Source organism: Pholis gunnellus (genome assembly GCF_910591455.1).
Source record: "Pholis gunnellus genome assembly, chromosome: 9".
In the NCBI taxonomy this organism is placed as follows: domain Eukaryota; kingdom Metazoa; phylum Chordata; class Actinopteri; order Perciformes; family Pholidae; genus Pholis; species Pholis gunnellus.
In genome coordinates, this window is record NC_136535.1 from 4,849,505 (window position 1) to 4,864,024 (window position 14,520).

Sequence of the window (14,520 nt, forward strand, 5' to 3'; positions counted from 1 at the left end):
AAATACTCAGTTACAAGTACAATTTCTGCTTTCAAACTTAAAGTACATCATCGAAATGTACTTAAAGCACCAAAAGTAACCATTTGAGAGTCTTATGTTGCATGCATTCATGTTTTCATCACTTTAATGTTGCAGTTGGTAAAGGTGGAAATCCTTTTAACTACCTTAAATACCGCTGGGTAGCTTAACATATATTAATAAAGGCGCATCATAACTTATTAGTTGACTAATATTTTATAATAATCATCTAAATCAAATAGACATGAACAAATACAACATTTGCCTCCAAAATGTAGTGGAGTAGAATTAGAAAGCACAGAAAGTATATATATGTTAGTATATTGTGAGTTAAATTCCTTGTAAGTTTCAACATCCTTGATTCAGAGTTGAAAGATGATTAAGATTGTGTTTTTTGTTGCAGATCCAGCGTTAACTTAACCGATGCAAATGATGCAAAGTGGTATAGTGTTCACGATACAGATACTCGCGGTGCTTTAGAATAAATAAGTAACATCTGCAAAGCATTTATGAAAGGATCCCACAGACCGGATAATGTCTGTTCAAAAGAAGCCTAACAAAGAAAACACAGGAGATACAGCACAGGAGGTTTTTAAACATAAACCCAGAAATATAAAAGCACCTTTAACATGTTATGACAGTCAGGAAGGATATTTCTTTATCAAGGAAAGTTCCCTTTCCGAGCTTTAGTAATGCACCACCGACCTCTGGTGGTTGCTGTAGTAATTACAGGAGTAACTGTTCCATGTGTGAAACCTGATACCAGTACAACATCTAATATACTACTGCTACTACTACATACAAATATTCATATCTCACCCCACTGCAAACCAGCAGCATGATTGTATAATATTACATAATATATACAATAACCAAGTTTTAATACCCTACTATTTTAGTGCTTGCTTATGGCTAAATACATTTTTGTTCATTTTAAAAATGTAAAAACATCCGGACATCGATCACAGTACTTCATTTAATTTGTTATTGTGCCAACTCATAAATGAAACGGGTCCAAACAAAAGGTATGCGGCCATCTCAAAGGCCGGAATCTCCTAAACTAGGTTAAATAAGTATTTTTTGATTTTGGGGTGGACTGTCCCTTTAATGAAACAAACATCAAATAACAGAAAACCTGGGGCAGGTGGTATTCTTGCAAAGGTTTACTGGTTGTTTTTTGGTCAGCTTTGGAAAAATATAATGATGCAGCCATGTCTGCTGTCTGCACTACATAACTGAGGAGTACTCAAAGGCAACATCATATACACACAATGTAGAGGGACTGGGTGGAGCAGGGTGTCAGTATTGGGGCCCTATTTGGTGGTCATGGTCCCTAAAGGATGAATGCTACTGACTTTGGGGATACCCTGAGGTTTCCTCGAGGTTCAGCACATATTTGGTGAAATATCTCAACATCTAGATGGTTTGGCACATTGGTAACATATGTGGGTTTGAAGTGAAATGTTTCAACCACTGTTTGATGGATTGCTGTGACACTTGGTTCAGCCATCTATGTCCCCCACTGGATGCATTGTGATGACTGTAATCACCAGCTGACTTTTCAGCATGTGAGCAGAGCAGCAGCAGCTTCTTCAGAAATGTGCTCACTTGGATGGAAAGGCTGATGTTTTTTTGCAGTAACTGGTATAGAGCACAAGATGCTCTAGATTACTTACTGGTGCTTAACACAAGAGGACAGCACCATATAAACACATGTATAATAGATTTATAATATGCGGGTGTCCAAAAAGATGAAATAACCCAGTAAAAATCTTGATAGATAACGTGGAAATAGAAAGAGTTCATGAAATTAACTTTTTAGGGAGTTGTTACAGACAACAAATGATGCTGGAAACCACGTATACATCATGCGACAACAACAAATGTTGAAATCCATCGCAATTTTGCTCAAAACGAAAGGGCATCCTCAATCTAAATTCATTGCATATCTTGTAACGTTCTTTCATAGATCATAATATGCAGGATCACCACCGCCCCACCCACCTAAATCTGGAAGTGTGAAAAATGACAAGCTGATAAAGGAGAAATCTGCACCCTTTATCTGTGCAGTGTAAACGTTATTAGAGCTTTCCGTCTACTGGACCTTCAAGCCCCATTTACGACGCGATGGTCCCACTACAGGGTGCTTCCTGGTTGTGTTTTTTTTTACTATACTCACTGTGCTCCACCCTCATTTGTACGCCTCTCAGCACTTAAAGGCTGCAGTTGTCAGGAGGCGGAGCCTCTGGGTGTGCACAGGTGTGTTGCATACAATGACTGGAATGTGATTGTTTTTTTTCTTTACCTGCATTTCCAGTTGAATTCTGGACGCTCTGATGACATAATATGTACACTGCATAGATATGAGTGTGCCCATATCTCCTTTATCTGCATAATTCATATTCTAAAATATTATTTATCAACTCACATGCTCCCAAATTTAGAGGTTTGAAGGACTTTAAAACTGCACGATTAATGTATGAAGTAAAAACATAAGAAACTTATATTATATATTTAATTTTGTTTATATCTTATTATGCATTTATGAACTTGCTCTGGTTTTTCAGTATTTCAAAATGCACCTGTATTTGAGTAGTTTAAGTTAAAAGGAAAAGAATAAAAACCTCTCCAGGCTTTACTGATCACAGAGTTTACCTGGAGGTTGAGAACAGCTGTTGTTCAGAAAACAGGTGGTTTTATAAAAACAATGCCTGTGTGATGCTATTAATCTTTAACATCATCAGAGGAGACGACATCCACAGCGTCATGTGAGGAACTGCACTTTACACTTTGCCAGAGGAGACTGGAACAGCGAGAGGTCCATCAGACGACGTGTGATCACACAGCAAAAGGAAAAACACGGCTGCATTGAGAGGAAATCACACAAGCTGTCACAGGTAAATATCCCGACTCTTGAGGGCTCATACCCTCATACTTTGAACAGTAGGACTTCATAGTTTAATGTTTGATGATAGACAGTTTACATGATTGCATACTAAAAACATCATATGACAGATCGACAGAACATAATGGACTCTACTCCTCATGTGACTTATTTGCTCCGATTCAGATTCAAACAGATAATAGTTTAAGGTACATTTTTATTGACATTTTTATTTAAAATTTCTCTTCAAAATGATTCAATCCCTCCAACAATTACAGCATCTTATGGTCACTTAAAGCTGCAGTGTGTAATATCTAGCCACATGCTCCAAACAGATAGGGGGCAGCATTTCCTCTCTACTACGGGGTCCACACTATCTAAATGTACAGTCATCAGTTATATTAAAATAGAAAATAAAACTCATAACAGCAGGGCACGAAAGCTGAGCAGGTCAAAATAACAGTGCTGTCTTATGATGTGTGGCGTCGGCCTGTAGTTTACGGTAGCCATCTTTGTGGTTACTGCTCCGCTAGCCGGCGCCGTGCGGAACAAATAAGCTTTGATAGCTTGTTTGTTGGGCTCAATCCAAAGTGGCAGAAATTAGAAAAATGACTCAAAACCAAGAGCACAAAAACTCAACTAGCCGTAACAGCACATCAAAAATACAGCGCTCTTGTAGTCCTACGGACAAACTGAGGGAGGAACGCTTGCTTCAAATGCATCAATGTTTCTTTCCTGTGACATCTTCAAAGTCAATGTTTAGGCGATATGCTGCTATTGATAGAAATGATTAAGCCCTTTTGAACGTGCCACAAGAAACGCTGAAGAAAAGTTCATAACAGCGACTTCCTGCAGAAGCTCTGGCCTAGGGGCCCCCGGGGGCCCTTTTGAATGTTGTTTACAAATGGACAAATCCTGCTCCTTCTGCCTTTAAGTACTCAGTATGCTATTTGCAGAATGGCCCCTTTCATAAAAATATATATATTATTGAATTATAAATCTTGATTCATTAATGAGTTTTTCAATGTTGCAGCTGGTAAAGGTCATTCTAACTACTTAATATACTGCTGGGTAGCTTAACCTTTAGTAATATGTAATGATATATTAGTTGATTTAATAATCCGAATCTGTAAAGTAACTTAAGCTGTTAGTCAAATGTATATAGTATAGAGTACAATATGTGCCTCTGAGATGTAGTTGAGCAGAAGTAGAAAGTAGCATAAAATGGAAAAACTCAAGTACTTCAAAATTGTACTTTAGTACTGCACTTGAATAATTGTACCTACATTCCACCACTGGCAGCAGCCCTGCTATGAATCCAGCTGTCACGGAGTCATTTACAGCTCGTGAGCCATAAAAACACACCTGACTCTCGTTTCCTGTGCAGGTTCAAAATGTTAACCAGGTGGTTAACTCTCACGGCCCTTCTGGCCGCCTCAGCGAAGACAGACAGAGCAGCTATTGGCCCTCTGACCGTCGCACCAACCCGCAGGGTCAAAGGTCATCCAGAGGTAGAGCTGACTCTGAACTGTGGAGATAGACAGAACGCAGGTCAGTGAAGAGGATGGACAGAGGCCTGCCTCCACACCTAAGACTAATTCTATGTCCTTTAATTCACCTGGACAATCCACTCAGTATGAATACAAGATGTCCTGTTACACGGATTGATTATCCAGGAAGATGCATTTCAAATTCAAATCTATCAGATTATGATTTAAGGAAGAACTACCATGAAATAGGCATGACACACTGTATTAGTAATGACGATATCTAGACACAATTGAAATGACATACATGACACGTATCATGTTGATTCGTAAGGAATAACATCCTAAATATGTCCAATTTATTATCTTTACAATACAAGTGTTGTCATGCTAAATATTAGCAGATTGATACTACTGAAATCTGTAAAACAGCTCATGTAGTCACTGTAGTTTGTAATAAACACAACTCAAACATTTTGGGGACTATTTTTAGCAGCGGATTAATCCACATTTGGTGCTCTAGTGAGAATTTGTGGCCGCAAGACGATGCGTGCGTGCGTGCGTGCGTGCGTGCGTGTGTTCATGATGATGAAGAAACATGTGCAACAACGTGGCTTAGTCGATCTGCTACACACTAAGTGTTACAATAAGACATATTAAATATGACCAGACTTATCCTTTCATTTCCCTTTCAGCACGGCTGCACACCGTCAGCATTCACCTGCTGCTCTAAAACCTCACCTGTAACCGTCCTCCTTTCATGTGCAGGTGTGGTCCAGTACTGGCACACCCCCTTTGGAGACCTCCAGACCCCCGGTTCCCACGGGAAACCGGACCCCGTCTTTGTGCAGTGCGACGGGAGCCTGATGATCCCCAACACCAGCAGCCTACACAGCGGCATGTACTACTGCCTCCTGCGGCACACGGGGGGAACTACACTGTGGTCGTACGAGCTCCATGTTGACAGCGAACATAAGCGAAGCGATGCGTTCAGGTTCAGGAGGGATGTTGGGTCCCCGGAGGAGAGGCAGGCGGGAGTTTCAAACGGTCAGTTTGCGGGAGCTGTGGCGGCTTCAGTGCTGTTGACGTTTGTGGTGGGCTTCAGCGCTGGAGCTCTGACCAGGACTCCGGTTCTCAGGTGCGTTCAGGCCCCCGTACATCCCAGCCTTTTATTCAAACCGGGATCAGACTCCCGAAAAATCTGGTGACACTGGTGAAATCATTTTGCAGATTTTACGTTGGTAAATGCTCAAAACAGGATGTTCTATTAACAGCACTTGAATGTTCACAGATGACTGAACACAAGTCTGCTAATTGATTTTAAAACTGTGCTGAAACAAATGGAGACCAATGGATGACAAAGTTGAAGTCAGACAGAAAACCATTGGTATGGTTAGTGGAGTCCTGTCTACTTATCATACAGCCATCCTATTTAAAAGACACATTTTGGGGATCTGTTGGCATAAATGGAATATAATATTAACAAGTATGTTTTCTTTAGTGTATAATCACCTGAAAATAAGAATCGTGTTTTCGTTACCTTTAGAATAAACTCATACCTACATAAGGAGCGGGTCCTCTTCATGTAGCCAGCCGCCATGTTCCTACAGTAGCCCAGAAAGGACAAACCAAACACTGGCACTAGAGAGGGCTACCGCTGCCCTACACGCTTGGCAAACAAGTTTGTTGTTTGCAATCTGCAACCTCACCGCTAGATGGCGCCAAACCACACACGCTGGACCTTTAAACCTGTGGTATCTAGTTGGAAAGCGACCACCTTCTCTATTACAGCCAGTTCTGATTAAGACTGGAATGATGACTTTAGTGCCAGGAAATACTTTGAAAAGCCAATGAGGTCGTTACTCGTCTCCTTTCCCCATGCTGCTCTATGATTTATTGTAGTTTTATATCCCCAGCTGGCTTTATAAACGCTGCTCATGTGGCTATTTACACTTGAGAAATATAAGGAAATACTAATCAATTATTGAATACAAAAGTTCAAACACATCTGGACGATGTCCTTTGCTGTAATGTAATGAAGTAATACAGCCGTTATTAAAAACAATTGACAGACGAATAATGACCTCGTACATTTTCCATATTTAGCTATTAATGTATCTTTAATGCAAGATGTGTTAACTCCACCGTTTCCTCTTTAGGTGTTTAGGGGCGGTCAGTACAAGGTTGCGATCACCATGGCAACAACGCTGCCAAACTGACACGCAGGAGCATGGCTCTGAGGTCACCATGACAACCCTGCCGCCAATGGACGACAACCAGGCCTTTGAGATGGAGCATGACGACTCTGCAGATTGTGCAACTGCGGAGACGACCACACCTCCCCCTGTCAAACCTCAGAGAAGCTTCCGGCAAAAACGACAGGAGGCGCAGGACACCACGGCCTATCTAGAGGGATGTGACTACATGGAGGAGGAGGAGGCAGGAGGAAGTCACAAGGAGAGGAATAAAGGGTGTGATGGGGAGATAGAAGGAGAGTTCGGTGGGTTCTATTTGGAGGATGGAGGGAGTCAAAGTAAAACAGATGAGGACAAGTGCAGTGGAGACGTAGAGGAGAAAGACAGAAGAGAGAGCAAGGAGTATGAGGGGTGGAGACAGGAGGAAGAGGTGGAGGAGGCAGGTGAGCAAGAGAACAGGAGCAAGGAGGATGGAGAGGGGAGGAGAGGAAGTGCAGAGAAGGAGGAAAGGAGAGATCAAGAGGAGGTCAATGACAGAGAGAAGAGGAGAGAGGAGGATGGAGAGACAGACATTTGCAGCAAAGATGGTGAGACAGGCAGTGGCAAACAGGAGGAGGGAGGGGGAGACACGTCGTCCTCCCCGAACCGCCGTAGCCGCGTCATCCGCCTGTACCAGTACGACGAGGACGGCCGGAGATTCGGTCACCTTCCGAACGCCGAGCCAGGCCCGGCCCCGAGGCTCAAGCAGCGCTCCCTGTCACTGACGCGCCTCAACGCCATCATGGCCGCCGCCTCAGCGGGGCCACTGGACACCAGGGAGACGGGGAGCGGCGAGGAGAGGCCACACTTCCACATGGAGATATAGACCCTCCAACAGCTCTGCACAGATGCTCAACCAGATACTGACTTTCATCCTTTCAGGGTTCAGGGACAATCATCAATACAACCCAGCAGGTTCTGTTTCACAGAGCAGGCTGAACAAACCCTCAAAGCAAAGGCAGAGCCTCCGTAGAGATACTAATGCATGTAGTGTTCACCCCCTTGGTGTTTTGTTGCATTGAAACCTGGAATGAAAATGGATTTATATTTGATTTGTATGTAATAGAGCAACACAAAATAGTCCAACTTGGTTTAGCGAAATAAAATAAATAAAAAGATGAATTCATCTTAATTATGAAGGCCGTAAATAAGATCTGGGGCTACCGTTATCTTCATAAATCACATAACTAGATAAATGAAGTCCCCCTTTGTGTGATCTAGGGTTTGTTAAAGAAAACATGCCAGTTTCACACAGTCAGTTACCATGGTAACAGACCCAGAGCTTAAGCTAGCCCTCTTTCTAGAGCTGGAAACAGAGTTCCCCTCATCTCGTGGTTAACCAAGGGTTCTTGAGGAAGCAGATACTTAAAGTGGTGTACCAATTAATATGAAGCGGCTCGTCATACTTCCATTTCCTTTTTATTACTGTGAAAACATCTATAAACAAGACACAAAATGGAAAAAATAGTTATTAAGAAAACGTAAATTCCGCAACTCTTCTCTCTGTTCATTTTTTTGTGTTTGTCTTCTTATCTTAAGAACATTTTATTTTCTCCAAATTAACACCATGAAGGTGAGAAAGGCCTGTTCCCACACGGGGAGGATTCACTCGTCCATGTGTGTGTGAGTTGTCAAAGTGAGATCTCAAACTGCAGGTTTTTCCCTTTTCCCTCAAACAACAGAGTTCCTGCAGCATTCTGTGGTTTCTGTTTTCTCTCCCCTCTTCTCCTTTTTTTGGTGTTGTGACTTCATCCGCTACGATGCCGACCAAGTCTTCTGCCACTCCACAAACTCGTCTAGCAGCACCGGCCCTGTGGACAAAACAAGGACATAGATCATATTAACATAGATCCTGCACGTTTCAATCTGAGGAATCATGTAGCACAGTATGAACAGTTACTCTAAAAACATACAAATAAATCACTATTACCATAGTGATCGGTGGTATGTGATCATCATTTATGTCACTTCTCTGTACTACACATTGTTTTCCATTAGTCATATTCTAACAGCATGAACTGGTCTCTAAATATAAAGAGGTGCTCAGTGTTTCCACGTCTACAGAATGGATTTGTGAAACTTGTACCAGCAAATATCACTGTAACTATAGTCACACTTTAAGTCCGTCTTGCACTTACTAAACGTCATGGCAGTGCTGACCTTTGAGGGAACCAGAGTCTAAATGGAGGAAGCTATCATATTAGCTGTGTTGCATCATGCAGTGTCGTATAACTCTTGCTCTGCTGAAGGAGAGGCAACACCAACAGAGATCTCCTTCTGCATCCACAACTAACGGCAGCAGCGGGGTCCAAAGAAATACTAGCTCCCAAAATATATCAAATGTAAAGATCTTATTATCTCTGTTAAAAGAAGAAAATCATCAATATAACGACTGAAACTGATGAGCAGTCGTCTATCCGCTCTAGGTGTAATGTAACCCCTTAACACAGAAGCATAAATCCATCTTACCAGGACTCTAGCACCATCTATTTTTCCAGGAACAGGTGGCAATATCTAATTCTGAAGAGTGAAGCCAATCCTGAAGTGTCTTAAAGCTGCATTCTCTCTAGTGTCCACCAGGGGGCGACTCCTCTGATTGTATAGAAGTCAATGAGAAAATGACTACTTCTCTCTTGATTTATTACCTCAGTAAACATTGTAAACATGAGTTTATGGTCTCAATCTCTAGTTTCAAGTCTTCTTCAATACAGCGTGATGTTCATTTAGTAAATGATGGTCCATTTAGAGTCAAACAGACCATAAAGCAGAGTATGCTTTAGGGTGGGGCTAAACGGTGATTGACAGGTAGCCGTCTGTGTTTTCTTCTTATAATTTCAAACCGTTCAGAGTGTTCACGGTTCATGAAAGTTAATTATAACAACGAAACCGTCTTATTCAGCGGCCACTTGTACCGAAGAGGGGGGGGGGGGGGGGGGGGGGGGGGGGCACTAAAGCCTCGGTGAGGACCTGCTGTAAAAAGCCAAGCTGTTGGCGAGTCGCTAGTATACTCACAAGCTCCGTCTTCATCATAGTTACTGAGGTCTGTGTTGATGGTCCTGCTGAACTCCAGAACGTTATACCACTGGTCCTTGTTCATCCCCTTGTACTTGGACTGCTGCAGGACAGATGAATGGGGGGGAGGCAGTGCGGCGGGTGATTGAAAGTTGACTATTACTTGTTTTTGAGAGAAAAATAGTTATTTTGCAAAGAAAATACTGGTGTCCCCTACAGGCCTTTTACAAGATTTCATAACTAAACTAATTATTGCAACTTTTCTCTGGTCCGTTCAAACGGGTGAGAGAACAGGGATTTACCTCCAGGAACTGGTGGAAGACTGGGAAGAGTGGCCATGTCCTCTCCAGCAGCAAGGCCAGCATAGATTTAGCCGTGTCCATGTCCAAACTCCTCTGGTCCTTATCCTAAAGACAGGACAAACGGCACAAAGACAACAGTGAGTTATAATTCCCGTCTCCGTGTTGATGCTGCGACTCCTGCTGATGTCCCTTTTCAACAGAGCTCTCAGGTAATGTTTAGTATGACTGTGGGAAAAAGAGGTTGCACATTCATTGTATTAAAGGAGGAGTACACCTGCTCATCACTGCAGGTGAGTGATTAAATCTACGAGAGGACGGGAAAAACAAGATTTTCAGGGGGTGTCAAGTTATTCTTTAAACAAACTAAGGAGAAAAAAAACAATAAAAACAGTAAACTCACCCTGGCGAAGTCGAAGGCGTATCTGAAGACGTTTTTGAAGACTACAGAGTCGTTGAGCTCACCGCGCAGATAATCCAGTTTGCTCTGTAACCGCTCCGTGCAGTCACACCTGCAAGTAGGTGAAGGGCCACACGCATCACAAACAGTCACAGCTCAATGGGTTCTTCTTACAGGTCTAATGACCACTAAAGGCTGAGGGTCGGCAGAAATAAACTAAATGTGGGTCATAAGAGCAAGAGAAGTCTCATTAGTGACATTCGTTTTCAGACACAGAACAGTTAAGAAGTGACTTACTGTAATAACGTCATTCCCCTGAGCCACTCCTCTTTTGTGAAGAAGCCCATACTTGCTGCTTCTAGATGCCAGGCTAGCACTAACATGATAATCTGCGAGAAGAAGAGAGGAGATGCATTTAATCCGTGCAAACGTTTAACTCAAACACTGGTGCATGTGCCCAGTGGACTCTCTACAGTTTGCAAGGCGGTGGAGATGAAGGAGAGTTGAGCACAAAACTAGTTTTGAACACTCTTCATTTAAATAAAACCGCTCTGGGTGTTGTAAAACCCAATCGTGTGACAGCGTATGAAGCTTCATGAATAAGAGTGACTTTAGTCCTCAGGTTCACTCTCAACAGGACTGACCCTGAGACGCTTGATAAATACCCAGGTGAGGGATAAGTGGACTCACATTCTCTGGTTCCACGCCGATGTCTTCACAGAACTTCTCCATGGCCTCTGGACCGACCATCTTGTCGGGGCCGGCGTACGCCTGGAACCAGGCTAGGCACTTCTTATTGGAGAACAGCTTCTCAGCGCTGACGGGCCTCGCACCTCGGATCTGAGGTCGGGTGAAACTGCAACGCACACCAGAGCTTTGAGTTCATAGATTACACGACACTTTTAAAATGAATGAATGACTCTCATACTGATGACAACAATGATTTTATCCTTAAATATAAAAAGGAGAAAAAAAGTCCCCTGGAGCTGTCAGGAATGCCTGACTCAGTGGGGCTCAACCCCACTATCGGACAAAATGCCCAACCGGCGAGGAAAACTGATTTTATTAATTTATTCATAAGAAATGTGCGTCTCGGTCTCTCTGACACGCACGCTCCAAACTGTGTGATATATCGCAAAAGAAAAGATGCAAGATACAAAAAAACGATTCAGAGCGGGTGAGATTTCATGCACTGCAGATAGAGGACCAGAGAGGACAGACAGGCATCACTCACACTGTCTGCTTACCTTGTGATTTTACACTTGCGCTCATTATCATCTGCATCAGGATGCTTCCTCTTCTTCTTCACAGGCATCACTGAACCTTTAGTGGGCTTCACTAGCTGGGCTACACATTAGGAAAACCACATGTTGTCAAACACCTCTCCATGACAATACAAGGCAGTGATCTATTTAAGGAGGAAGGTCATACCTGTGTACTTCTGGCTGCCTTGTCCATTCAACTCTAAGAGATTCTAGAACAAAAGAAAGACAAAGGTTCCTGCACAACACTTTGATAATTCGTCATCCAATCAGAGGCCAGAGATTAAGAGTGCAGTTGTGTTCTCACTGTTTAAATGTTGCACTGCATTGGCTTTGTACACCAGGGTGTTCCATATCAAAGTGTTCACAATGACACTGGTATTTAATATGTTAATAAATAAAAACCGTAACATGATAATGGTTCAATTATGACTTGACATTATGACGACATACCATTACGCACAGCAAGTATGCCTGAATGCAAAACTGCCAGCTCGACAAGAGAAATGTATGAATAATGAATAAAATGAATGAATCTGAATGTGTCAAAATAAATGCGTGTGTGTGTGGTCTGATGGTAGGCACTGAGTGACAAGTTACAGCAGCAGAATAAATAAAACATTTACATTGTGGAGTTAAAAGAAGAGTCAACAGTAACTTTTGTTTAGATATTTACTTTAGATTTGTAGTCAATATCATTTTATTATTTATATTTCATATCGGATCTGAATCTCTGTTTGTTGTTTACAAACTAAATACGTGATCTTTTTTTAAAAACAGGAACAGCTTCCTGTGTCAGTGTCAGGTGTTTCAAAGTAATGTCACCTGTAACAAGCCGATATATTAACAGCTGTTGTGCTTTAGCATAGAGAAGTGTTTGGGGTACAACAGTATTCTTTCCTGTCATTCAACACTGTGGAGACATCGACTGTACGCAAGTTTCTAACTATTTCATTCTTCTTCAAGTGTAAATAAAACATTTGATGTCTGAATTATACTGTTTCATCTCCATTTATTGAAGGAAAGTATTTTGTCACGTTGTCAAGAGTAAGATTATCACAGAAATACCTTAAATTCTATTCATATTTTTGGGCTATATCGCCCCAACCCCATTCAAAAAGTAAACATGACTACTTACAAGCTTGTCCAGCGTTACTGATGGCGGAGACGGTGCGGACTGTTCCTCAGTGTGGTCACCTGAATCAATCCAGGCAAGATATCATCAGCACTCAGGGAACATGCTGCACATTACTTATTCAAACCTGGAGGGAAATTGTGGTCACAAGTGATTGACAGCATCTCATTATTAAACATAATCCATAGTCCTGAATTGGCTGCATAAATGTAAACATAAGACTATATTTGTTTTGCTTTAATATTAATTCATCTAAATGTATGAATGGATGCCTGCGTTATTTTGTTTCCATTAAGGCTGCTGCTCCACACACACACACACACACACACACATTGAGATGATGACACACTGTCCGGTTGTTTTAAACCAAGACATTGAAAATGAATCTTGGAAATGAGTATGTAGACTCGTGCTGTATGAAGCAGGCTTAGACAGAGGCCACCTTCAATTACAGATGTTGGTGAGCCGGCAGCTGTCACAAGTAGGACTCCTTATTCCACACATGTCAGCATCTTCTGAGTAATGTGGAATAATACGGTGAATACGTCCGTTAAAACACGGGTTGGCCTTTGGTCAGTTCAAATGCTATTATCTGTAGGAGTAAGTATTCTTCTTTACTTTAGTTTAAGTATTAATACCGTATTGTTAAAAAAAAAGTAAAGTACAAGTACCTCGAATTTGTACTTCGGTACAGTATTTGTGTAAATGTACTTAGTTCCACCACAGTTCAACGCGGACATTGCGTAGGAGCGACACAGGGTTTATATAACAAGATGTTTATTAGGACGAAGGCCTTCACCACCACAGTCTGTTAGAACTACAGACTACGTGCTGTAACGTTAACGTTAACTTGCTGTTAGTAGAAGAGATGGCTCATTTAAATTAATATAATATGTAAACAAACCCAGTGTTTCCGTTACATATTTCAGTGGAAAATCAGAAGGAATGAGTCAAGATTATTGACTTAATTAGAACATTCATTTATCACACAACATCGGGCCAAACGTGTGTCACGTTAGTAAAAAGAGGATTGTACTCTGTAACTGTGTGACGACTGATTTAACGTTAAGTTACCGTTAATTAAAACGGATTTGGACTGTTAGCTCCACACGGCTAACGAGGTTAGGATGACTAGGTTCGGTTATACAACTTGGGACCAGAACCTGCCTCTGGTTGTCAATTAAACACCACAGAAACATTAAATACAACAGCAAACACACATTGTTAGTATTACATTATTCTGGGGTCTTCGATGCTAGTACACGTCTTTTGTCTGTTAGCTAGCGGAGCACCACGGGTGTCACAGCTAACGTCACACTGCTAATGTTAGCTAATTTGTCAACACACGCGTCAAAGGCTCACAAACCCACCAGTTAAAGCGAAGTACGAACGAGTTATTTGTTTTAATAACAGACAATAGAAGAAGTCATTAAAATACGTCCAAACTCTTACCTCTTACACTTGGGCTGACAAATCAGTTCCACCTGCTTCTGGTACACCGGGGTTCCTTCTGTCGCCGGCGTTTCCGGGGAGCGGACGATACCACCGGGGCGCTTTATGGGGGTGTAATGCGAAACAACGTTTCCATGTCTATGATAGTCTTTGCAGTCACACGGTTTTACCAAGAGGGAATTAGAAAACAATATGTACAATCTTATCTAAATGACTAGTAGTAGTAATAGTTATCACCGCGAGGAAAGCGGTTATAACGTCCTACCTAACGTAGGTGAAACCAGCATTTCTTTAAAGGAGCAGTCCGTTATTTTTGGCACTACACGTATTGCTCAGA

At 41.9% G+C, this 14,520-nt stretch overlaps 1 protein-coding gene across 2 annotated transcripts; it reads right to left on the reverse strand.

The window, feature by feature from the left end:
* Nucleotides 1–8,025: 8,025 nt before the first annotated feature.
* dcun1d5 (DCN1, defective in cullin neddylation 1, domain containing 5) lies at nt 8,026–14,263 on the reverse strand. 2 transcript variants are annotated; one of them, XM_079166541.1, is made up of 10 exons: nt 14,184–14,263; nt 12,735–12,793; nt 11,766–11,808; nt 11,582–11,681; nt 11,025–11,190; nt 10,632–10,723; nt 10,338–10,446; nt 9,938–10,042; nt 9,636–9,738; nt 8,026–8,434 (listed from the first exon to the last, which is right to left on the reverse strand). In XM_079166541.1, the coding sequence occupies exons 4-10, from the start codon at nt 11,647–11,649 to the stop codon at nt 8,379–8,381; spliced, it is 699 nt and encodes a 232-aa protein (XP_079022667.1). In that variant the 5' UTR covers nt 11,650–11,681; nt 11,766–11,808; nt 12,735–12,793; nt 14,184–14,263; the 3' UTR covers nt 8,026–8,378. The 2 variants fall into 2 exon arrangements, with proteins under 2 accessions (XP_079022667.1, XP_079022668.1); XM_079166542.1 differs by having other exon boundaries at nt 12,735–12,858; nt 14,184–14,239.
* Nucleotides 14,264–14,520: the final 257 nt, after the last annotated feature.

Bases quoted from the DNA above. Each gene is read 5' to 3' on its own strand.
- dcun1d5 (XM_079166541.1), bottom strand. From the start codon at position 11,649: ATGCCTGTGAAGAAGAAGAGGAAGCATCCTGATGCAGATGATAATGAG. The intron at 10,724-11,024 runs GTGAGTCCACTT...TTCTTCTCGCAG, and splicing joins TCGGCGTGGAACCAGAGAAT to ATTATCATGTTAGTGCTAGC. The intron at 8,435-9,635 runs GTGAGTATACTA...TTTTGTCCACAG, and splicing joins CTATGATGAAGACGGAGCTT to GGCCGGTGCTGCTAGACGAG.